At 42.0% G+C, this 26,351-nt stretch overlaps 1 protein-coding gene across 3 annotated transcripts; it reads left to right on the forward strand.

Annotated features, from left to right (window-relative positions):
• On the forward strand, positions 1-16,537 carry SLC17A2 (solute carrier family 17 member 2). 3 transcript variants are annotated; one of them, XM_047732661.1, is made up of 13 exons: positions 1-172; positions 1,000-1,073; positions 3,566-3,672; positions 5,150-5,361; positions 7,476-7,709; positions 7,795-7,882; positions 9,764-9,850; positions 11,317-11,435; positions 11,557-11,718; positions 12,218-12,350; positions 12,440-12,587; positions 13,386-13,476; positions 15,095-16,537. In XM_047732661.1, exons 3-13 carry the CDS (start codon positions 3,645-3,647, stop codon positions 15,227-15,229), a joined length of 1,437 nt encoding a protein of 478 aa, XP_047588617.1. In that variant the 5' UTR covers positions 1-172; positions 1,000-1,073; positions 3,566-3,644; the 3' UTR covers positions 15,230-16,537. The 3 variants fall into 3 exon arrangements, with proteins under 3 accessions (XP_047588617.1, XP_047588616.1, XP_047588618.1); XM_047732660.1 differs by lacking the exon at positions 1,000-1,073; XM_047732662.1 differs by lacking the exons at positions 1,000-1,073; positions 15,095-16,537 and having other exon boundaries at positions 11,562-11,718; positions 13,386-13,471.
• Positions 16,538-26,351: the final 9,814 nt, after the last annotated feature.

Consider the following 26,351-nt stretch of genomic DNA (forward strand, 5'->3'; position numbering starts at 1 on the left):
CAGGCGCCCTGCTCTGAGGATGTAGGGCCAGACCTGATGCTGTCGCACTGCCACGTGGCTCAGTATTTATCCTTGTGAAACTCTGTGGAATAATCGGAAAGGGAGGAAAGGATAGAAACTTCTTCAGGGAGCCTTATAGTCTAGGGCTTAAAATACTGGTTTAATGGTGAAGGTAAGTGCTTTTCTTCTTTTTGGGTCGGAGGATAATTACTAATCAAGCAGAGATCCATTAAAGGGAGGGAACAGTTTGAGGGGAAGTCGGAGGAAAACGTTAAGAGCAGCCTAAGGATCCCACCCGGGAATGGTTTCTGTTTCCAGATGAAGAAGGGACTTTTCTAACACATGCAATCGATTCAATGGACTCAATCGAACAAGGCTTGAGAGGCCACCAGTGCCAGTGGACACGGGGCAACGATCCCTTCTCTGAGGATTCCCTATTAGCTGTGACACCTGGATGAGTTGGATGGGTTTCACTGTGGGATAAAACACTGGCTCAGAACTAACCAGCTGTGGGCTCAGGGACTGTGGCAAATGAGTCTTTTCAGATTTCTATGTATATTCGAAACTGTCTCTCAAGAAAAGGAGCATATGAAGTCATAAATAAGAGTAAAAGCAAGAATACTTATATGCTTGTAGGGCTCACCAGTTTAGGTGTCCTCACTGGCCAGCTCAGAAGGGCCCAGAGAGATTAGGATTATGCTTCTCTCACGGGAAGGCCTAGGTGGAAAGTCAGTGAAGGCGCCTTTTCCCAATTTGCCAGAGAAGGTCCCCCAACCAAAGCCCAGTTGGGCTTGTATGTGCCTGGAAGACAAGCTTGAGGTTGTCACTTGGAGGAAAGGGGCACATACACCGTGCAGATCTCCTGGTGAGCCCAGCTGTGAGTCCCCCAAGGTGCACTTGATCTGGGCCTTACCCTGCTTTCTAGGATCACCCACTATCGGTCCCTGATACAATTTTTTTTCTTTGATTCTTTTTTTTTTCCACGACTAAATTCATAAGTGAATTGACAGCATGACATAAATGACCTACTGGAGTAACAAGTTTTATCTCAGCACTACCCATCTTTCAGAAAGGTAGGGAGGTGATAAAAAGGGGCCTCAGCTCTACTAACCTGGGAGACATTGCTTCTTCCCACATTCTCTGATGTTCATAGCAAGATGCGTCCCTTCTTCCCCCATCTTGTGGATTCTAGTTCAGAAGAACCTGCTTTTCAAAGGAAATGTTTGAAACCGATTGAACAATCAATCAAAAGTGCTTCCACAGAAATGTATTTTATTTGCTCTAAATCTGTACTCATTAACCTGCAAGGGCCCAAGCCATCTGGTGAGTGCTGATGATGATGGCTGTTGTTAATATCAGGAATAGATCACAACGTGTACTTCACATTTAGAAGGTGTGTCTCAATATCTTCTCTTTTTCCCTTACTCACAACTGTCCCATGAAATAATATCGTCCCCATATATCTTGTTTTTTGTTTTTAATCTTTGGTTTTTGTCCTGTTCTTTTCTGTTTCCTGTTCAATTAACGCTCTGGTAGTTTATGAAACCTGCACTGGTTTACTCAGATTGTAAATGGGACAGAAGAGCTTGGTCCCTGGATACCCTTTGAACTGAGGGTTCATACTCTTCAACAACATGTGATATTTACTCTGAGTAAACTGGGAGACTCGACTAACAGAGATGATGCAAGACAGGCCGGGGATTAGGGGAAATCTAAGAGCAATAAAAAGACCACTATAACAAAATAGTGGGTTCCAGACTGAGACAAATAGGAAAAAAAAAAAAAAAAACTACTCTTTTGCTTCTGCATAAACCATACTGTCTACATTATTAATTTTATATCAACTACAACTCTATACTTGTTTTTAAAAGGTCGAATTTTCATTTACTGTCTGTTCGATCTTTCTATATTTACTTATAGCTTTGGTGCTAGGACTCACTAGTTTTTAGAAGTGTCACCCCTGAATGGGAGGGTCCTTAATAGTATTTACAACTGGACTGAGACTCCCACTATCTCTGAGTGTGTATCAGTCATGATAACACTCAGACCCCATCATTTTCATATGCTTCTGTGATTATTTTGGGAAAAGAGTTTTCATTATTACATCACCGAAGGACCCTAGTTTAGAGTAGTTTGGAATGTCTGCCCAATTTCTCTTTGTTTCATGCGACGGAAATAGGAAATTAACAAATGAGATCCGCTATTGAGGCAAAATTCATATTATGTGAAATTGTGAAGACGAAGGTAGGAATGGCAGCAGGTGGAAGGGGAAGGACAACCGAAATGACAGGTTTGTGAGATCATTCCAATAACCAAAAAAGCAAGAAAAACTAGTCATCTTTATTCTCTTAAATATTACAGGCTCCTCTTGAAAGTATTTTCCTCATCAAATTGCCTTCTGGAGTAAATGATTAAAACCACTTAAAGGCATATAAATTCCCCTGTAGAATACCTCAAAAGGAAGCTACCCTATTGTGTTCAAAGCTGAGCTTAAAATAGGAACCCAAAGGGGAAGTAGTATTAACAGAATAAGCAACAGTCTGGCCATCAGGAACGCTGGTGCTGGCTCAGTAAAACGTGAGACCGGGTGTCAAGCTCTCAGACTCCCAGTACATCAATTTTCTCACCAGTAAAATGAACAGTTGGGCCCAAGGATCTCTGAGCATCTTTCCACTCTAGAGTTTAGATTGACTGATGAGGTTGGTGGGAAAGCTTTCAGTGGAGTATGGATACTAGGAGTTGCATGGACAGCAAAGAAGTTCCATTAGTCAAGTCTTGAGAACTTTCCCAACAAGGGAAATCAGCTAGAAAGTGGTCCAAACTCCAGGTAAACGAGCTGTCTGTTCCATTGTGCTTCAGCTAAGATCCCGAGTGAGAAGCACCAAACCGGGCTCCTGAGATCATCCAGATGTTAGCAAGACTCGAAATCCTGCCACAGCAGGACAAAAGCCAACATGTTTCCTGGTTCCAACATGCTGACCATGTCTGGTTTAGCCATGGGGCATTTATTTAGGTCTGGGCAAACAAATTGCCTGTAGCAAAAACAACAATAAACATTTCAGAGCCTCAAATGTTATACACGTACATGTTGTGCAATGTCATCCTTCCTGTTCAGAGAAAATCCAGTGCAGCGTTGTTCTCGTTGTCCAGAAGGGAGAGAAACATGGTTGGAAGGAAAGAAAGGGTGTTCTGGAACTTTCTCAGCTCCTGAGTTTATTTAACTTTCCTGTCCTCTGATCCACCTCAAGCCACAATACTCCTCACCTTTGCACAGTTCTCTGTGCTTTGCAACTTTCTCATTTAATTCTTTATGGCACCACTCAGAAAGGCTGATTCTTACTAAACAGACGAGGGAATGGACAGTTGCAGAATTTAAACGACTAGTTCTAAATCATGTAGCCCAATTTTCTTATAAAAACCGAGTCATCCGTTAGCCTAACAAGTGTGTATAGCAAAATGTCATTCATGTAGCTGTGTTGGATCACAACTTTGATGCTGAAAGAAGGCCACACTCACATGAAAGGTAATTTGTGTGTTGTGTTTTGGACTGTTATTCATCCTATAGATAAAACACAGTCGTGGTGAAAGAGATTCAGGGCAAAGGGAAGTCCACAGACTGCACCACCACTTCCCAAAGGATCCAAATGGACAAGAAGACTTCCAGCAGGAAAGGTAAGCTCTTGTTTGCAGGCTACTTTATGAAAGAGTGGGTACTCATCTCCAGGGTTGTTCTTTTCCTTGCTTTCTCCTCCTAATTCTTTTTTCATCATGTCACCCATGAGAAAGACTCAAAGACTGAGTAGAACTTTGGACAAGCTCCAGCCCCTCATCCTGTTACCTGTTGCTTTTTTGTTTAGGGAGCCCCACTGAGTTATTTATCAGAAATCAAGCCAAATGACCAATTAATATTGGGACATAAAGAATGGAATAAGTCTTGAAAAAGTCATTTTAAAATAACCTGTGTATAAATTCTTGCTATAGTATATTGCCAAGCAGCTAGCTATTTTCCAGAGTTTGGAATGCTCCAGTAGCATGGAAAGAATTCTTTTGCAGGAAAATAATTCTATCAGTGGGCCTATTTGGCCATTACAAATTATATCTTTCATTATATTTTTATCTGTTTACTCACAGGTCCTCTCTTCATTTCTCTGTAGTTCTAGTTCTCCAAGTTCACAGAAAAAATCGAATCCATCGTTCACTTGGAAACCTTTGCAATATTGGTCCATTGTTCCACCTTGGGAGGACTTTTAAAAAAAAAATGTGTTCTTGGAGACACTGGGGTAGCTCAGTCGGTTAGGCAGCTGACTCTTGATGTCAGCTCAGGTCATGATCTCAGGGTCCTGAGATCGAGCCCCATGTCAGGCTCCACACTCAGCAGGGAATCTACTTGAGGATTCTCTCTCTCCCTCTCCCTCTGCCTTTTGCCCTCCCCTCTCTCATTCTCTCAAATAAGTAAATCTTTAAGGAAAATATGCTGTCTTGTAATATACTGAATACCCATCCAGCACTGTGTCATCTACAAACTCAGTAAAAATGGTTCTCTGCATTAGTTTTTTTAAAAGCTGAACACTTATGCTGTCAGAGTCTAGTGGCACACAACAAAAATGTTTCCAAGTGAACATCGCCTGAAGGAATCAGTGGAGATGCTCATTTACGTTCTATCTTAAATATTTAGAAGAGAATCCCTGAGGTTTGGTTAGCTTCCTTCAATGGCAATTCTCTAAGTATAAACTTCCAAGCTTTATGGTGAATGAATATGCAGAACAGACAGGATCTCTGACTTGCAGCTGGGTAACTTGGGTTTTGTCACTGGCTCTGCCACCATGTCCCCCATTCACTTTATTTTGGGACAATGATACACAAATACCTTCACTTAGGTTTTCCTATGGCTGCCAATTGCTTCCCACACCTCTGGGAAAAAAGACCATATTTGCTTTACTTGACTGTAAGATCCCAGATTGACTGTTGTGCAGCCAACTAAAGAATACGACAAAGTAACGTTGTATGTAGTCATGGTTATTTCGGTGAAAAAAAGGCAGTGGGGCTGAGTGAGGTCTCTGATGTCTTTTTCAGCTTTAGCCATGGGAGAAGTGGAAAGATGATGGCTTTAGTCAGGATGCTCACTGCGTACTTCCATATTGTCCTCTAGGTCCAGAGTTCTGCTCATTACGCTATGGACTGGCTCTCATCATGCACTTCTCAAACTTCACCATGATAACCCAGCGTGTGAGTCTGAGCATTGCAATCATTGCCATGGTGAACAGCACTCAACAGCATGGTCTGCCCAATGCCTCCACAGAAGGACCTCTTGTGGACACCCTCAACAACCCCAGCAGATCCATGAAGGAATTTAATACAGGAGTAAGTATCATGGAGAACGATGCTCTTTGTTGAGAGGGAAAACCCAGTTTGAAAGGAAGGTTCTTGATTCTATAAAGTATAGAAGTATGAATTTTCAATGAACTACTGCAAAAAGCCTAGAATTTTGTTTTTGAGATACTGCTTACTTCTGTGATAAAAATAATCCTTCACTGAGATTGTTATGATTACAAGGTAGGGGGACTATAGAAAGAAATTGTGAAAACTTCTGCAAAGGAACAGAATACTAGGTGTCTTCCGTGAAAATCCTGGCACAGAGCACACCCTTCTGCTGGATTCTATGTAGATCTCTGCACCTTTTATTGTCTCAGGGCCATTCTGCAACTCTGTAAGTTCTATATAACAAATAGTCATGCAAGGAATTTTTGCCCACGGCTCTGCAAAATAATTCTGTCCTGTGGAAAATCAACTGATACTCTCCTGACTTGCCCCGCAGCTGAATAAGCCAATTTGCTATATATTGAAAATCTAATTCAGCATTACTTCCTGCTTAAGAGTCTTTGAATTCTCTTTGGATCAGTTGTAACATCTTACTAATTCCTCCAATAATCCATGAGTTAAATAAAATCTTTATCACAATATTGTATGAGAATCATGATTACACCCTATTTTTAAATTTTTTCTTTAAACTATTATTTACTATACATTCCTAATGTCACCTTTGCATTTCATGATTTTATTACCTTGGGCCCAGCTTATTTGTAATGACCTCTCTGTCTCCAGTCTTTTCTCCATCATTCATCCTACACATTCACATTCTTGTGTTCAAGATTCCGGGATAACTTCAAGTTGCCAAACTTCTCTCTTGATGTGCTGTGCTCCTCCAAAATCTGGCCCCACTTCTCAACACCCTCAGATCTATTGGTGGCCCAGGCTCTGGGCAATTCAGAGTCCTGGTTATTTTCTCATCACTTAGTATCATTTCAAATGCTACAAATTCACTTTTCCTCTTCAATAAAAATGAATTTTCTTACTTCTCTTTGTATAAATCATCGTCATTCTTCAAAGGATGGTTCAAGTATTGCTTCCTCCCTGGGATCATTGCAAATTGTTCTTCCCTCTTCTCAGAGTCCCTATTTTACTGGTTTATCCTCAGATTTGAATTCTTTTTTTTTTTTAAGATTTTATTTATTTATTTGACAGAGAGAGAGAGACAGTGAGAGAGGGAATACAAGCAGGGGAAGTGGGAGAGGGAGAAGCAGGCTTCCCTTGGAGCAGGGAGCCCGATGTGGGGCTCGATCCCAGGACCCTGGGATCATGACCCAAAGACAGATGCCCAAAGATGGAGCCACCCAGGCGCCCCTCAAATTTGAATTCTGACCAGAACCCTATATCTTGAATTATTTGTAGTTATTATAAATGAATAAAAATAGTTCATATTATCTATCTATATATTTTTGCTTCTTTACTGCAATTTATAGCATGATGTCACATATCTAGTAGGCTACCAAAAATTATTTATTGGCTTACATCATGAGAAGAATGTGATCTTACTAATATGCAATACGTGTTTTAGGAAATCATCTCTGCCAAGGCAGACCATAATTCCTAAACTTGATTTTAAGGACTGATTTTGATGAAGTTCAGTAAAGTTGTGTTTTTTTAATTTTGGAAATGAGAGTCAACATGTCACCCAACTTTTCTCAGAGGCAAATAGTTAAAGGAAGCTCTTTCTCAGATGAAATATCTTTCAATGGCTTTATTTCATTTAATAGCTTCCTACCGTGCCTTCATTTCTTTATCTCTTTCCTTTTTCACTTTTTGTTTTTACTCCCCTCTGAAAGGAGCAGATTAGGGATATAATTGGTTGTTTGTTTGGAAGAGGTGGGATATGTATTAGGTGAAAAATACAACTGATGAATCACTAAATTATTTCCGAAATTAATAATACACAATTTGTTAGTTAAATTGAATTTAAATTTTAAAAATTTAAGAAAATAAATTAAAAAAGCAAAAACAAAAAATAAAAAAATACAGAAAAGTGGATTTTTATACTAGAATACCACCAACCCCAAGCAGCACAGGTTTTAAAGTAGATTTTAATAGAAGAATTTCTTAGCAAATAATTTTCTTTCTTCCTTCCTACCCCCCACCAGGCCTCTGTGTATGAATGGAGCCCAGAGACTCAGGGTATCATCTTTAGCTCCATCAGCTATGGGATAATAGTGACTCTGATCCCAAGTGGATATTTAGCAGGGATATTCGGAGCAAAACAGATGCTCGGTGCTGGTTTGCTGATCTCCTCCCTTCTCACCCTCTTTACGCCATTGGCTGCTGACTTCGGAGTGATTTTGGTTATCGTGATTCGGACAATCCAGGGCATGGCCCAGGTATCCAGCTACTTTCTCATTCTGAGTGGGACACAGGTGCCAGATGTCTACTCAAGATCACAGGTCTTAATGATTTTCCTTTCAGGGAATGGCATGGACAGGTCAGTTTACAATTTGGGCCAAGTGGGCTCCCCCACTTGAACGGAGCAAGCTCACCAGCATTGCAGGCTCAGGTAAGGATGTGTATAAGGATGACAGCTTTGTGATCTCACTCGCCCTACTGTCTGCCTCTCCAGGCCATGTGATCAGATCACACGAAGGACTCAAAGACTTCTTCACTGCCATTTCCCCCAACTAGTAGCACTGTAAGTGTATGCTTGTGGAAGTGAGGTTCCCTCAAGCCTCTCATTCCCAGCTCCAATGTATGGCTGCATCCTACAAATTTTTACTCTAAAGCAACCCTTCTGCATTCTGGCTCCTTCCTTTGCAATTGTCCTGTCTTCTCTATTCATAAATGCTCTCAATGAGGAAGCAGAAGTCCAGCTGAGGACAAAGTGCAGGCTGACACCCCGCAACTCCCCACTCCCACTCCTGGGTGGGATATGTGTGATACTCTTCCAGGAAGCCCCCAAATATCTTAAAGTTAAGGCCTTAATAGAGGGGGAAAACTACCTTAACTTGACAATGGCAAGACCTCCCATATCTTGCAGGTCCTCTTAAGTGTATGAAAGTTCTTTTGGAAAACCTCCCCATAGTCTATAGTCACCACCCCCACAACCCTGGGGCAGCAGCTCTTTCTGCCCAGGGGTCCTGTCCCCACGCTTCAATAAAACCACCATTTTGCACCAAACACAGCTCAAGAATTCTTTCTTGGCCATCGGCTCCAGAACCTCAGTCCACCGAACCTCACCCAGATTCCTAAACCCCGTCACTCTCAGCTACTCTTCTCTCTCCTCCAGCTCTGTCCCCTGCACACTTCTCTTTCCATCAAAGCCAAGTTACCTCCCTTAAGCACAAATAAGACATGTTTGCTCACGTGCTCGGACTTCGAGTTGCATTTCTCCACGCCTGTGGATAGAAACCCATCTCCTTATGGCATGGATACAAAGATCAGCTGACATATGGTCCCAGCCTGCTTTTCCACTTGGCATCCCTCTGTAAGCAAGGCTCTTGTCACCTACAATCGGCACTTAACTTCTCTCTGGCTCTACTCTCCTGGCACATTTTCCTGGAAGGTCCTCTATTCCTGGCTTCTTTTACCCAAAACCCATCCATTCCACTGCTTAGCTCATGTAAACAATTTGTAAGTCTCGTCATCAGCTTTAACACCTTCCCCTTGTGCACATCCACAGGACACTAGGGTTGATTATTGTAGTTGTATTCCACATCCTTTCCCTCCCCAAAGTACAGATGGGGACCCATTCGGGGGCCATAAAATTAGTGTAGTGGGTCAAAAAAAATAGAAAAAAGTATTTAGAAACAAAACTGAATACAATAGAGTAGAATATGTTGGAGTGCTTTGCACATGGTGAGTCTAAGTATCGATTCGTGAAACTTTTGTCTGAGGTTTCTGTATGTGTATGTATTTGTGTGTGTATTATGTCACCGTGTAAAATGCGTTTCTTCTTGTAGGTCTCTGTAAAGTATGTTCAAACTCCAAGGTCTACACTAGATTATATTTATAATAGTGAATTTGGCTCGTGCTTTTTTCTCCCCAAGTGGACTGAAGGCTCCTTGAGGTCAGGGACAATATCTTATTCATCCGTGTAAGACTTTTCCTTCCTGTCCTCAATCTCATATTGTGCCCTGCCAGAACGCAACTCTGATTCTAAGGAAATACTGGTGGGCTATGACTGAGGGGAGTTTCTATGACAAACTAAGGGATTTGAACTGGGCTCCTTGGGGTTAAGGAGCTCTTGGAGTGTCAGGAGGCATACCGTTATTATGTAGCAATTCCAAGTACTTCACATGACATCATTATTGGGGGAGATCTGGGAGCAGGAAGAGAGACTCTCCTCACTCAGTAACTCTCTGTCGGGACAATGTCCGGAAGGCCACTCAGTCTCAGCCCTCTGCTGTATTCGTATGTGCCTTTTTGTCCCTCTTCTCTTCAGGGGCAGCATTTGGGTCCTTTATCATCCTCTGCGTTGGGGGACTAATCTCCCAGGCCTTGGGTTGGCCTTTCATCTTCTACATTTTTGGTGAGTCATTTTCCCCATATCCCAAGCCCTCTGTTGGCCAGCCATTTTTGGTTGGATGCCCACATTACCTGTCACCTATGCCCAGAGAAAGGAGAATGCTGAAGATTGGTGGCTCCCTTACTCCAGTCTAGGGAATGACTCCCTGTGCTGACTTCTGAGGAACTGGGAGTGCCCCTCCCCCTCCCACCCCAGGCGTCTTCTGTAGACTCTCCACCACCATGTCTGAAGTGCCAGGTCTAGTTGCCTTGTGGTTAAAATATCAGTATCACCAAAAGTTGGTGGAACACACTTTAAATGTGTCTTCATATTTTATTGTAATTATTATTTCCACCAAGATTCCCTTAAACTGTGTTCTACCAGGCTAATCCTCCTGGGGGGCCTGGATGGTTCAGTCAGTTAATTGTCTGACTCTTGTTCTTGGCTCAGATCTTGACCTCATAGTCGTGAGTTTGAGCCCCACAATGGGCTCCATGCTGGTTGTGGAATCTGATTTAAAAAAAAAAAAAAAAGCACCCTTCCCTAGGGAAACTTCCAGGGCTTATCCCATCAGATGCAGTCTTTAACCATCTTCAAATGACAGATCTTAGCAATGAGACATATTTCTGTTCTGTTGTTATAACCAAATGATGTCATTCAATATGGTTCTGGCTTGTATGGCTCTCTCCTTAATGATGTTAATCCCAGGTCATTTGGGTTCACAAGTGTTAATCAGGTACTGTCAAGAAATATTTCTTCTGGAAATCCATAGTGAGCATATTGTTTGAATATAAAGAACACTATCTTTTGCAAATGTGCTGAAAATTTTGCCTTGCCACACTGATTTTCTGGCAGGTCATTTCATGTATGTATGACTACTATGTTCCCCAATCCTGAATACTCAGATCTTCCAAAATAAGACAATAATGTGGGTAATAAGAAATAGCTGCTAATGACTTAACACTATAACCACTAGAGTCCTAAGAGTAATTAACCAGCTATGCAATGGTACGTTCGTGCTCAGGTTCTCTCCAGACGGCTCTGACATTGCCAAATGGCACTCCATATTTGCGAGGTGGTCTCTGGAAAGCTTTTAAAAGGAGATTTGTAGGGGCACCTGGGTGTTGCAGTCAGTTAAGTTTCCAATTCTTGGATTTGGCTCAGGTCATGATCTCAGGGTCCCAGGATCGAGCCCTGCACTGGGCTCTGTGGTCAGCGGGGAGTCCACTTGAGATTCTATCTCCCTCTCCCTCTGCCTCTCTCGCTCCTGCTGTCTCTCTCTCTCTCTCTCACTCAAATAAATAAATAAATCTTTTTTAAAAATGGAGATTTGTAAAAGAATTGAAATAAAGAAGTGGATACGTTAGCTCCTGGTGGAATAACCATGAATCGATAGGTGTGCTTTGAAGGGGATGTGGGCCACATCAGAGGAACCTCCCTTCCCCAGCACACAGATCTACCCGAAAATTAACAGGGTCCCGGCTTCCCAGGTAGCATTGGCTGTGTCTGCTGTCTCCTGTGGTTCACCGTGATTTATGATGACCCCATGCACCACCCATGCATAAGTGTCCAGGAAAAGGACTACATCGTTGCCTCACTGGCTCAACAGGTACAGTGCATCCCTTCTACCTGTGGACTATGTGGAGGCCTCTAGGGCACGGTGTGGGGCTACTGGGAGAGGCCTCCTCACACCTGTTCCAACACCATGTTGATTAGATCTTTCCTTTCAGTCTAGTTCTCCCAGACGATCTGTCCCCATAAAGGCTATGGTCAGATGCCTACCACTTTGGGCCATTTTCACGGGGTTTTTCAGCCATTTCTGGTTATGCACCATCATCATAACATACCTACCAACCTACATCAGCTCTGTGCTCCACGTGAACATCAGAGACGTAAGTATCCTTCCAGTACTTCTACGAAAACAATAATGGCGATAAGGAGAAAGAGTTCCATGCTGCCTACTGCACTCTGGCCTTGCACAGAACCACTCATTTGACCTTCACAATGACCTTGAGGGAGGTGTGTAATGATTCCTATTGCCCAGGCATGGACCTGGGGACATGTAGGGGTCAGCAGATGTGCCTTGGATCGCACAACCACTGAGTGACAGAGCAGCTGCAGGAGCTGTGTCCTCAACCACCGAGTGACTTCTCCACACCAGCTGACTCTTCAGTGTCCCTTAGAGCTTACTATCACTCTCTCTGGAGCCCAGTGTACTACCATGCAACCAGCCCTCTTCCCTGAGGCAGTCCTCTTCTGTGGAAAAGGCTGCTGACTTCTGAAAAACAACTCAGGATGTCCAGAGTGCGGGTTAACCGTTGCTTGGGGAAGCTGATAAACACTGGGGCCGTCTACATGTCCACATTCATTGTATGTGTTTCCTTCCTTCAGAGTGGGGTTCTGTCCTCCCTGCCTTTCATCGCTGCTTCAAGTTGTACGATTCTAGGAGGCCAGTTGGCAGATTTCCTTCTATCCAGAAACCTTCTCAGATTAATCACTGTGCGAAAACTCTTTTCATCTCTAGGTAAGGATAAGTGCACGGGCTTGGTTAACAAACCCCTTTTCCCCACACATGGTCTGAGAGAGGTCCTGATGGTGCATCTCATTGCCCAGGGCTCCTCCTTCCATCGCTATGTGCCGTGGCTTTGCCCTTTGTGGCTTCCAGTTATGTGACAACCATTATTTTGCTGATACTCATTCCTGGGACCAGCAACCTGTGTGATTCAGGGTTCATCATCAACACCTTAGATGTCGCCCCTAGGTAAGACCTCTACCTATCCCTACCCCCCAGCCAGGGCTTTCTGGAGGTGTTAGGCCTCTTCTTGCAACTCCCTCATGCTAGGGCATGCACAAAATGATAGCACAATAATGATAAATAATTAGAAACATCAAGACCTGGCCATGACCTATCAGGGCAGTTTCAGAACAATAGTTCCCAATCTTGGCCAGTAATCATTTAGATGAAAAGCTTTCCAAGCCTCCCCACCAGAGATGGAAGTGTGTGCTCTGGGAAAGCGCCGACACATGTGTTTCAGAAAAGCTTCCAGAGTGTTGGTAACATCATATGTGTGATATGTATGCTCTTGCCATGAGCCAAGCCCTGTTTGATAGACAAATATCAACACGTCTACTCCCCACAACTGCACGAGGTAGGCCTGATTGTTATCCTCACTTTAAAGAGGAGAAGACTGAGTCACTCCAAGGTGAAGGGACAAGCCTGAGGTCACACAAAGGCAGAGCCAGGCTTCGGACCCAGCCAGTTTGTCCAGAGTGCTGTCCTGAGCACTGTATTCACTGCTTGTCTTGCTGAGCGGCCTCGGAAGGGGGTGGTGGGTAGATCCTGGGATCCTGGAGACTGAAATGGCCCCTGGTTGCTGATGTGACAGAGAGGTGATTTCAGGGTTTGCAAACAGACATTACCCTGAAAGTCTTTAGGTAAAGGAAACATCATTAGGCAAATTGACTTTGCTATTGGAATTGAATTACATTAAAGTTGAGCTTCTAAGAAGCCCCAGACAGCTTTCTACATAAAATCATTTGTAAAATCTTTGGCCCACAGGTATGCAAGCTTCCTCATGGGAATCTCAAGGGGATTTGGGCTCATCGCGGGAATTATCTCCTCCACTGCCACCGGATTCCTCATCAGTCAGGTTGGCCAGTTTCTTGATCATCTGCAAGTGGCAGGTGTTGTTTGAGGCCCTGGAGACTCACAGGGGGGCCCCTGCTCTCCAGGACGGTGTGGTCTGACAGAGACAGCAAGCGCGGGTGTCATCGCGGTCCCTCTCTTCACAGGGGACTCAAAATGGCAGTCTGTTAGGTCAGGTTGCCCAGGGAAAGAAAATATAGGTTGAACTTCTAAAAATGAATGGATGCTAAATGGAGGAAAATGAGTGGTTCAGGTAGAGAAAACAGCACAGATGAGCTCCTGGAGGAAGAAAAGCATGAAACTGTTCTGGGTTAGGACCAGAGTGAATGATAAGTGTCAAGGGATGGTAAGAGATAAAGACAGAGGAGCAGAAGGGAAAGATTATGAAGAGTCTGTTCAGATTAATTCTAAATAGAACAATTACAAAATGGAAGCATAAAGTGTCACAAGTCCAGTTTAAATAAAGGGGGGCTGAGGTCATGGTAACAAGAGCATGGCTGTGGGCATGTGTTCACCCAGTGTGAAGCGTGGGCTGGGAGAACAGAAGAAAACGCAGAGCCAGGCTGGGATGGCAGGATGACAAGAGTTAACTTACAAAAAAGTTTTATCTTTTTTAGAGTGAGAGAACAGGGGCAGGGGAGGGAGGGCAGGGGAAGAGGGAGAGGGAGAGAATCTTAACCAAACTCCAAGCCCAGCACGGAGCCCGCCACGGGGCTCAATCTCACAATCCTGAGATCACGACCTGATCTGTAATCAAGAGTTGGACCCTTAACCGACTGGAGCCACCCAGGCGTCCCAACTTATGAAAAAGTTTTGTTTCATTTTTACCAAATCTCTATGTGATCTACTTTCCAGGTTCATTTTTGACCAAACTGTTAGGAATCCACTGTGACTCTAATGCCAGAAATGAACTCTGACTTACCAGGGCTTGGTGAGGAGGGTCCTTCCGCCCAAATACGACACACATTGTATTGAGATTCCCGGCGAAGGGGTGTTGACACTGATGTCAACAACCAAAACCAAAACTAAATAAAAAGAACACAGGAATGAGATCTTAAAAATGTCACTTTGGGTATAATTTTAAATGAGTAATGTGATATTTTCGTGAATGTTGAGATCCAGATTTCTAGAAAGACATTAGTGTAGGTTAATTAATTTTGGTTTAAAGAAAAATCCATCTCAGGCACCTGGGTGGCTCAGTTGGTTAAGTGTCTGCCTTCAGCTCAGATCATGATCCCAGGGTCCCAGGATCAAGGCCCACATCTGGCTCCCTGCTCAGCGGGGAGTCTGCTTCTCCCTCTGATCCTCTCCCCTCTCATGCTTTCTCTCTCTCTCTCTCTCTCTCAAATAAATACATAAAATTGTTTTTTTAAAAAAAGAAGAAGAAAGAAAGAAAAGAAAAGAAAAATTCATCTCAACCCAGAGCCCACTGTTCATTTTAGAGTCGTTCTGTCTCCAACAATTTCATAAAACCTTCTTTGATAACTTAAGGTATTAAGTAGCTATGCAGATCACTCCTGCTATACTTGGAGATCAATTTTGCAATGCACAAAATGGAGGATTTCTAGAGCTGGTGGGGGAAGGAGCCATGAGACTGATAATTCTGTGTTTTCCGCCTCTAGGATTCTGTGTCTGGGTGGAGGAATGTCTTCTTCCTGTCCGCTGCCGTCAACATGTTTGGCATGTTTTTTTACATCACATTTGGACAAGTAGAAATCCAGGACTGGGCCAGAGAGAAGACCCTCACCCGCCTCTGAGGATATTGACCCGCAAACCAGAATGCAGTGCTGACCACTAATTTTAGTGACGTTTTTTACGAATCGTCATGCTTCATATTCTTGGCCATAGGCTCAGCGGTTCTCAACTCTGGCTGCGTGCTGGATCCCGCTGGGGAGTGTCTAAACCACACGGAGGACGGGGCCGCCCATTGAGACTCGGAATGAACTGGTCTGTGGGAGAGCCTAGGGGGCCCCAGGTCCTCAGACATGCGCAGGCTTTCTAGCACGCAGCCAGGGTCGACAGCTGCTGGACACACTGGAAACGTCCATTCCTGTTGCCTTTGAAGTCTCCTCTTTGGAAAGTACTGGCTGAATAAAAAATCTATGTGAAAATAATCACGGATAAGTCCCTTCATAGGGGTGATTATGGACACAGAGAAGACCTGCTGGGAGCTGTAGTCATACGGTATAGAGCTCAGCATGGAACAGAAATTTAAGGCTGTAATCCATGGGATTAACTTTTTTATTATTTGTATACAATGTGTGAAACATGGATGTTTATTTATGTGGCTCAATTCTATTAAAATTCACATGCTAAAATTAAACAGACCATTTTCAAATTATTTAGATCAGGATTATTCCCATCAGGCGAAACAGATACCTACTTCTCCTTAGCTAGGTTCCGGGGATCAATGACTGGGAAATGACCAGGCAGAGATTAAATGGATGAGGTTAACTAGACATCAAGGGAGAGAAAAGACAGAATTGAAAGGCTCAAGGGGAGGCAAGATGAACACTTCCAGAAGGTACAAGGAGATAGTTTGGATCATGTCATGAAAATTGAAGGGAGACAACAGAGGCACTTTTAAATGAAATCATGATTTATAAGGAGAAGAATACTGAAGGTATAACAAGATGGAAGACACTGTACAATGACTCGCGTACCAGAGAAGTTCCTTTTTCAAGACTGAAAAAGATCGTTTGACCTTCTTTCTAATTTCCCAGGACTCAAATAGTCATCATTGTCTCCAACAGGACATAAATGGGGTTCCTACCTCTTAAGACACATCCTCCAGGCTGTGAGAGCTGGTTCATACACAGAGCTGACGCCAGTTTCGCTGCAACTGTTCTAGAAGAGACATTCCCGCCATCTTTAAAAGCCCCACAGAACCACAGGGATGAAAATTTGGGCTAACCTAGCACATGAAGAGAATCTCCTGACACAAATCAACAGGTATTTTTGAGCAGGTGTTTCAAAGAAAACAGATAGCCAGGCTCTGAGGATGATGCTAAGATGAGAAAACTCTCTCTGTCTCTGGGTATTTTACAACATAGAAAAGAAGGGGAGTTTGCAGAAAACAAAAAGAAGAGAAAAAGAGAAGAGTCAGATAATGGATGGGCAAATTAAAAAAAAATAAAAAAGAATAAAAATAAAATAATTTTAAAAAAGAATAAAAAATGGCAGACAACCCCACAGAAATATGGGCTAAGGTCTCAAACAGAGCCTTCATGAAAGAGAAATTCTAAGTGGCCTAAAGATGAAAACGCTGGTCAACATCACTAGACATTAGGGAAATGAAAATGGAAACCACCGTGGAATAGCACCACGCACTTCAATAGAATGGACAGAGAAAGTGAGAGAAGACGGAAATAAAGATTGGCAAGGGTGTGGAGTGACTGAAACTCTTGCCCACTGCGTGTGAGTGCGAATTAGAACCTCTGGAAGCCTCTGGAAGCCTCTTGGCACCATCCCCTAAAGCCCGAGGTAGACACTGCAGTATAGACCTGTCCCTTAGAAACCTCCCTGCACATTCAGAACAAGATGTACAATGACGTTCGGAGTAGCCCAGCAGGAAACAATCCGACTGTCTGCCAAGAGAAGAATGAGTAAATCGGTAACGGTCTCTTCACACAGCAAGGCGAGTAAGGAGAGCGCAACATGGATGGATCTCACAGACGCAGGAATGAGTGAAAGAAGACCAACAATATCTTCTTTCAAACACTTAAGTAAAGATTTTCAAAACAGACAAAACTAGTTTATCCTCTTAAAAATCAAGTCAGGACTTCCCCTCGGGTGGGGGTGGCTGCAGTGACGGGCTGGGGGTTGTAATGGAGGCTCTTCAGGTGCTGGTGTCTCCTGTGACTTGGGTGCCAGGCACGTGGTACATTTATGTGGGTAAAAACTAAAACATTTACTTAAAGCGCATTCAATGTTTCATTCATCTCAAAGCCTCTCTTATGTCTTGGGCTTAGGTCTGACCGATGGAGCAGGCAGGAAGGAACCACTTTCACGTTCTTCCTGGCCGTCCCCTTCCTCCTCTTCCATGGGACCCTCCAGCACCAGAGCAGAAGGGAAGGGAGCTGGAGAATTGATGCTGTCAGCTTTTGGATCACAGTCTAAGTTGCCAAACAGCAACAGGAATGAGCTCAGGCTTCCCACGCAAGTCCCTGGAAGCATCCATTGCCTCGGAGGTAAAAACAATGGTTCTGCACATCCAGAGCAGCTGCTACGACTGATTCCTGGCAGACAACATGTCTGGGTCAGGGACTCTGTAGTTACTGTTCCCCATCTGATGGTTTGAAGAAGGGTTACCATTTACGTTTCCCAGGGGCTCAGAATGGGTATAGTTGTGAGTTGATCGGAAGCATCTCTAGCCAAACCCCTTCCCTAAAGAGCTTTTTCTAACATTAAGTCATGCGAATTAAATCACTATTCACACTCAAATTCACACTCAAATAATTCACACTCAAATAGTTTATTGGCATCTATCTAACAATGATATGAAATGCTTTTTCTCTTTTGACGTAAATAGTATGAATTATATGAATACATTTCTTCATGTTGAGCAAAGTATACCTTGAGTATTCTTTTAATACCATCAGATTTGATTCACTAATAGTTTGTTTAGGACATGGCTGCCCTATTGGTATATGACATTGGCTCTGAATGTCTCGATATGAAGCTTATGCTGATTTCAAGAAAATAATGAGAAACTCTTTAGTGCCCAATAATCTGAAAAAAATAGGATGGACATTGTATTCTTGCTTTTATTATCTGAGGGCCTGAAAACATTGCCTGTAAAACTATGTAGGCTAAAAGCCATTGTGAGGAGACTCTTGGCATAACTCTCAATTTCCTTCATGGTTATGAGCCAGTGAAGGGGTTCTATGTATTTCTTCCATCAGTTTTGACAATTTATGTTATGTTGGAGGATCATTCATTTTAGACATAATTGAAAACATATTTGCAAGATATTGCAATGCTTTATCAAATTATCCTTTTAATAATATTTCATTTTTTCTGTTTCTGAGGGGTGAGCTTCTTTCTTTGGGACTCTGACATGAGGTGTGGGTGCTTTCTTTCTGCTTCTTCATTAGACCACTTAGTTATATATTCATTTTAAAGATAGTTGTCTCTCTTGTTTAAAAAGACTTATTTATTTATTATTTAGAGGGGAGGGGGCAGAGGGAGAGGGAGAGAGAATCTCAAGCAGACTTCCCACTGAGTGTGGAGCCTAACAAGGGACTTGATCTCATGACCCTGAGCCAAAATCAAGGGTGGGGCACTTAACCAACTGAGCCACCCAGGTGCCCCAGTTGTCCCTTTATTTTAGAATCTATTCGCTTTACCTTCCATCATCTTACTTCCTATTTCCTTGTTTTACATCTCATAAGTTTTGTTTTAAATATTTAGTTCATTTGTTTTCATCTACCTTTATTTAAGCATGGAGAGGACTTAAGCCTCCAAAGACTTTTCCTCTAAGTCTGCCTTTGTAGGAAGATTTACATTTTTCTTTGTTGAGCCCTAGATTCATTGTTTTCTTAATGTTTTATTTCTTAAGGTAATAACTCATGGAGTAAAACAAGCATCTGTCGACTCCTGCCGTATATGCCTGAGGAAACTGGCCACTAAGACACCTGGACATCTCACCCAAGTTCAGTCTCCTTTGTTTCATTACTATTCTCTGAATTTGTGCTCTAAACTTGTGGCAGTTAATGTATTAGTGTTGCATTCTGTCCTTTCCATACTAGGATTACATTCTGTTAAGTATTGTAATCGTCACTGTGATTTGGATGTAATTCAATTCCCCTAGGGTGAGGCAGGACAGGTGCCCAAGGAGCAACATTTAAGGCGATAGTCTTTCTCAGGCTTGAGCAAGCACAGAATTGGCCCAGGACAGTGAGCATCCCTTCATTGTCATACCCTGGGCACTTCTCATTTTTTCCTTAGCCTAGTTCTGGCCACTGACTTTTTTTCTATGACCACCCTCCTCCCCCTTCTTCTTCTCAAAATAGTTCAATAGAGATTATTTTGGAAAAGTAATTGGATAATCCCCTGAGTCCCAGAATAGCAGAGAATTTCTTTCTTAATATGCCACACTATCATTATGGAGCTCAATACAGTAAAATATTAAGTTATCCAGGAAAAATTTCATTTCACAAAACTTTCTGATCCGTATTGACTTCTTGCGAGTCTCTTCTGGTAGCTAATGCAATAAGGAAGTCTGGTCAGACAACTAATTTTTTGTAGGACAGGTGTATGTAGGTAGGTGTGATAGGGTTCACTCTTTTCCCTGAAATGCCATACTTTCACCAAGATGTTCAAGGTGTGAATCACTTTCAATTTGATGTTGCCTTGAACATCATGAGTAATTTGCTTTTGGGCTACTGGTCTTAGAATTTCCTTCAATTTTTTAAAAAATTAATGATTCTTCTCTATTTGTTAAGAATCCCTCATCTTTTTATCTGTATCCTAAAACCTTGGTATCTATCTTTCAGTTTCTGCTGATGTCATCCTTGGATCTTTTACTTTGTCTTCTTCAAGCTGGAATCACACTGACACATTTCCCAAGCTCTTCATCAACTTACATAAGTTCCAAATTATTTCTTGAAATTGCCTGAAAATATGCTGACGTCCACACTATTCTTCTCCCCACTTTTAAAAAAAGAAAGGCATCCACACCTTATTGTGAGCCAATGCCTACAGTGTAAATACCTCCTGCTTGTGACCAAAGGGATAATTCCAAGTATCGGGCTGGGGATTACCTGTTAATGATTAATACATTCACCTAGCTCTTGGGTTTCCTGCCTTTCCTTGCCTGTTGTGTGTATTTTATTATAGGTGAAGGTTGACCAGGGTTGGAATGTTCTGAATTCAGAGCAACAGGGCAGGTTAGGGAACCAATTCTTTGAAGTAAAGCTAGGATATTTTTCCAGGTTCAAGATGTATTTGATAAAATTCTCAGATAAATTGAAATGGTATGAATTTTATAATAAGGTGGTTCAAACCGTTGTTAAAATCAAACCATGTCATGAAATGTTCAATTATAATCATTTCTCCTCTTATTTCATCTTATAAAATGTTTAATGTTAAAAAAAAAAGTTTAATGTTTTATTTATAAAACAACTCATTTATGTTTTTGATGAAAAGTATTAGATGTCCAGTTAAAAATGTTCAAGAAGATAGCTAAAGTTTTAATTCTTTTATGTGGTACACAATCAAAAGAGATTAAAGACTGCTTCTTTCTATAAAAGGTCTTTTTTTAAAAAATATTTTTTATTTATTTGACAGACAGAGATCACAAGTAGGCAGAGAGGCAGGCAGAGAGAGAGGAAGGGAAGCTGGCTCCCTGCTGAGCAGAGAGCCCAATGCTGGGCTCGATTACAGGACCCTGAGACCATGACCTGAGCAGAAGGCAGAGGCTTAATCCACTGAGCCACCCAGGCACCCCAAATGGTCTATTTTTAAGCAGTATCCATTCTGATGCTTACTATTCCTGATTTTCTTTAAAAATTTCCATACCATGATTAACTAAAGTCTCTCTTTCATAGGACCCACCCCCTTTTGCCTCTCAGTACAATGTCATATTCTGATTTTTATAACTTGCTTCATAGGATATGTATTTGTTTTGAGTCCTTTCACAAAGTTTTAGGAATTCACTCTTACTCCTTTGGGAAAATCCTGAGAAAAATATGTCCATTCTCTGAAGTCCATGGTATTGATTTCCGTTTTTCGTATAGAGAACTAAAAAGAATGTTTGTGTTACTGAGGATTTGGGGGTTGTAGTAATAGAAACCAACTGGATTGTTTATGCCTCTGTGGATTTAGTCAAAGAAACTGAAATGGGGCTGCTCCAGGGATCAAAGTGAAGGCCAAAGAAAGGTAGCTACAGCAGCTTGCTCCATTGCTAAAATTGATGGTGTTGACTTCTATATTCTCCATTCTCCAGCCCCTCTCCTCAATACTTATGGTCTCAGGAGAGAATTTAATTGGTGGAATTAGGTCAAGCTGCGATACTAGAAAGAAGGGATAAGAAGTCTCAGAATAGGTTCATATGAAATCTATTTTGTTTCCTTTTTAATTACTGTGGAAGAGAACCAGTTCTAGTAAGACAGCTGTTCACCAAGATGAAGTGACGATGGTTTCTTCTTCAGAACTGTCCCTTGCTGCTCTGGATGTCACCACAATTCTTAGGACCTGAGATCTGCCCCAAGTGATGTCCGTTTACATAATAATTAATTCATGTGAATGAATATACTGAGGTTCCTGAGTGCATGGACATCCCCAACTAGAATGTAATGGCTTCCAGTTTGTGTTGAAATCACTTTCCAAGTGGTCATGTCTAGTTACTTTTCTGAAAGCAAGGGAGTAACCTCTCTCTGTTGATATGGGACTCTTCAGTTCCAGAAAGTGCCCCTTAGTTTTAAGGGTGAGTCAGCCCCAATGGTCCAAGGATCCAACTTCACTTTTAGTTCCAGTTCCTGGGAACCCAGTGGAGAAATTGGGTGCCACAGACACAGATGTTTCAGTGAAGCAGAGAGGCTGAGCAATATTGAAATTGGTGCCCAGTATCCTTACTTACAACCCTGTTACCCCATTATCTCCCAGAAGCTTGAAAAAGCCAATTTGGCATCTGGAGCTATAAATTTTATTGGGGTTCTTAGAAGCAATCCTGAGGAATGACTGCTTAGTCATTTCATTGTGTGGGACATGTAGATGCTGCCATTCCAAGGCTGGACATAAATGGGTCTTTGGCTTCACACACAGATATAGGGAAGAACCAAAATGTGTCAAACAGGTTCAGATTAGTGACCTAGAAAACTATCTGTAAGTGACTATGATATTGAGAAACTCTTTCCTTCATGCAGATATCATCACTATTCATCTGTTTCTTCCAAGTCAATTATTATCAGTATTTTTGAGTTCAACAGTAATTTGAGTTCCTTCTCAAGATTAGCCTTCGTCTTCAGGTTGCTGCTCTCTGTGTCCTTTCAGAAAAAGATCAGTTGTCCTATAGCCTGGCGTCTGGATGGGCTTATCTTTTTTGTTCTTCACTCATGTGCGCTTTGAGCCATTTCTATGTGTCTCTGGGTGATGAGCTGGAGGCACAATGACAAGTGATGCCAATGTTGTCCTTGCCATGGAAGTCCACATCCTACTGGGGACTAATACTCTCATTCCAAAAATATATATCCCCCGCTTGCTGCCAGCCGACTCAGGCTAGGGTAGTGAGCGAACAGATACAGTCCCTGTCCAAAGAGAGGGAGCAAGGCAGTCGGTAAGTAAACCACATACTGGGCACGGGTAAAAAAATCTTTGAGGAGAAAAATAAAGCAGGGAAGGAGGACTCACTGAAAGGGAGATATTTAGGTAAAGTCCTAAAGAGGGGAAGAGAAGCAGGGGAAAGGGTTTGGAGGAAGAGTACTTAGGCAGATGTTAAATGGTAAACTCCATCATTAATCCTGAATTAGTCAGGGTGAGCACTGGGAATGCAAGATAAAAGGATAGGAGAGTCTGGAGGGAACAACACGTGGCCATGAAAGACCTCATCAAGAAAGTGACATTGATGGGCATTAAGGAGGGCCTGGATTGCATGGAGCACTGGGTATTACATGTAAACAATGAATCATGGAACATTACATCAAACACTAATGATGTACTGTATGCTGACTAACGTAACATTTAAAAAAAAAAAAGTGACATTGACTTGAGCCGAGCTCTGAAAGTTAACAAGCATTACTCCATAAAGAAAAATAGTATGTTCTAGTCAAAAGAACCAGCATGTATGAGAAGATGAATAATAAAAATAATATAATAATATAGCCAACATTTATGGCGTGCTTATTCTAAGCCAGTTAATTCTCACAACAACCCACCCAGTTCCAAGGGAACATTATTACCTTCATTATACAATGAGGCAACAGAAATAGGCATCATGTGGTAAGATGTAGAATACAAGCAGTTTGCTTGGATCTTACTGATCAGGAAATCTTGGAAGATGTGAAATGGTGCCTTTCAGAAATTGAAGATAGCCATAATTTTGAGAAACACATAAGTAGACATCATTATGGAAGTTACTAGCTTTTCATGTAGGGTGCTGAGAGCCTTCTTAGTGCATGCCTCCTGTTTTACGGGAACTTACAGAAGAGTCCAAAGTGCTAGGAGAAACTTTCATCTAAGGCTTTAGTTAAAATGGTCCCACTTACAAGACAGAAGGTTGTTATTTGGCATTTGACTTCAAATAAAGGCTAATCAGACTGATTAATTAAAAGTTTTCAAAACACAACGGGGTACCAAGTAACCAGAGTGGGCACGCTTTCTAGGTGTGCCCCAGAAGAGTGTCTGGGAGGCAGCCTGAGACTAACCCCCACTTACCTAGCAGATTGCTCATTTCTTTCCTAAAATAAGTAAGTCCCCAGTGGATCAGTTTATCGAGAGCCCTAACTAAACCAGCAGCCACATTTGGAAGGAACCACTCTCAGAGGGCAGTTGCCTGACTATCCTGTGAGGTGAACAGGCTCTATGCTGGGATCCACCATGACCAACTCTCCAGAGTTCCTGGAGCATGAAAGGGACCTCAGCACCCTCGTAGGGTGAGTGGGTTCTCTTGTCTGCTTTACTATTAAAAACTCTCGGGGCACCTGGGTGGCTCAGTGGGTTAAAGCCTCTGCCTTTGGCTCAGGTTGTGATCCCAGAGTCCTGGGATCCAGCCCTGCATCAGGCTCTCTGCTCAGCAGGGAGCCTGCTTCCCCCTCTCTCTCTCTGCCTACTTGTGATCTCTGTCTGTCAAATAAATAAATAAAATCTTAAAAAAAAAAAAACAAAAACCTCTCTTCTCTAGGTTTGGGCTTTTCTCCAGCAATATCTGATTTGTTTTCCATTATATAATTTGGCACTAAACATGTCCCTGCTGCTGGCTCAGCAATTCCAGGGTCATCGTCCCATCGCCCCGTGGAAGGGTTTCATAGCTTCTGCCGCTGTCCTCTTCATACTCTGATTTCAGCATTGCCATCTACACCCTGAGATACTGCAGCTCTCTTTCCCTCTCCGCATGTCTAATTGGCTTCCAACTAGCCTCCGTTCCCTAGACTTCTATCTTCCTTGCTTGCCATCATCTCATGTTTCCAGAAGCACCTGCAAACCTTAGTTCTTTGTAGGCATCAAACCCCAGGACTCTCCAGGAGTCAAATATTCTCCCTGAATCCCAAGCCAGCCAGTCTTTCATATTTATTTCCCATTGCATGTGCTTTCCCATGTGGAAAACTCTTAGCAAACACCCCCTCCCCTAGGTGCCAGGCAAATCAGTCATCCTAGATAGTCTTGTCACATCTTATTTTAAAGCTCTGCACCTTCAGTTGTTCTGCCTGAAGGTAATCTCCTAGAGGGTGGTAGCCATGTTTTTCTTCTCGGTTCTTAACAAATAGCCTGACACCAAATGGATGTGGGTTAACAATATTTCGAATAGTGACCAACTATGAATATTTCAAGAATCCCTGGTGCTCTTAAAGTTTTGTAATAAAAGAGAAAGGAAACATCTTAAAGTACTTGCCTTAAATTTCTTCTACCCTGTGATTTCCAACCCAAAAAAAACCACAACAAACAAACAAACAAAAAATGAGTGGGGTAAAAAAAGCCAACAAGGAAAATGCATAGAGTTGACAATTTTTGGTGTGTTAGGATGATGACTATTGGGCAATTTTTTTCTATTTCCCAAATTTATTTCCAGTAGCAATACAAAGAAAAAATATATGTATATTAATTTACTGAAAAAGAGATAGCATACAGTCCTTTCTGTTAAAAAGGAAAAAATACTTTGAATTGTCTCTGAAAGTTACAAGGAGTCATTACTCTGGCTTTTTCAAGAAGGAATTGAAGGACTGGAGAACATGACTAAGCAGAATTTGTTTGTTTTTATTTCGTTTGCTTGCTTTTTGTTATCTGTTCTTGTAGGTTTGAATTTCAAACCATGTGAAAGTGTTACATGTTCAAAATAATCGATCATATTTACAATGGAGCTTTTGTTTCAAAATATGTGATATTCAGTACTGAAGAATTCTGAATTTTAGAGCTGACAAGTCCTTAGAGGACAGTTAGTAATAATTATCTCATTTAAAATAATTTTTGTTGAAATATAATTTATATCCGGAAAATTACATGTATCTGCAAGCCACGTAGAGGTGGCAATTACAGGATATTGATCATATACAATTGAGATGTACCCAAAAAGACAAGAATTGTATAATCTCACTTATATGTGGAATCTTAAAAAACCAAATTCATAGAAAGAGTAGAGTGGTGGTTGCCAGAGGCTGGGGGTGTGGGAGAGAGACGACATCGGTGAAAGGTTTAAAAACTTTCTGTTATGAGATGAATAAGCTCTGGAGATCTAACACACAGCATGGTGACTATAGTTATCAATACCTGGGACGCCTGGGTGGCTCAGTCAGTGAAGCATCTGCCTTTGGCTCAGGTCATGATCCCAACGCCCTGGGATCAAATCTCTCATTGGGCTCCTTGCTCAGCCAGGAGCCTGCTTCTCCCTCTGCCTGCGCTCCCCCTGCTTGTGCTCTTTCTCTCTGACAAATGAATAAATAAAATCTTTAAAAAACAAAACAATACTGTTATATATACATGAAGTCTCTAAAAGAGTAGATCTTAAATGTTCTTACTACATGAACACACAAAATGATAATTATATGAGGTGATGAATGTTAACTAATCTTATTGTGGTAATATTTTCACAATATATATGTATATCAAATCATCATGCTGTTGTACTTAAACTTACACAATGTTGCATGTCAATTATATCTCAAAGCTGGAAAAAACTATGGGTAACGTGACAGGTCTTCTAACAACTGAGGAGAGTTCTAAAACTCT

The sequence above is a fragment of the Lutra lutra genome, chromosome 6, assembly GCF_902655055.1.
Source record: "Lutra lutra chromosome 6, mLutLut1.2, whole genome shotgun sequence".
Classification (NCBI taxonomy): Eukaryota; Metazoa; Chordata; class Mammalia; order Carnivora; family Mustelidae; genus Lutra; species Lutra lutra.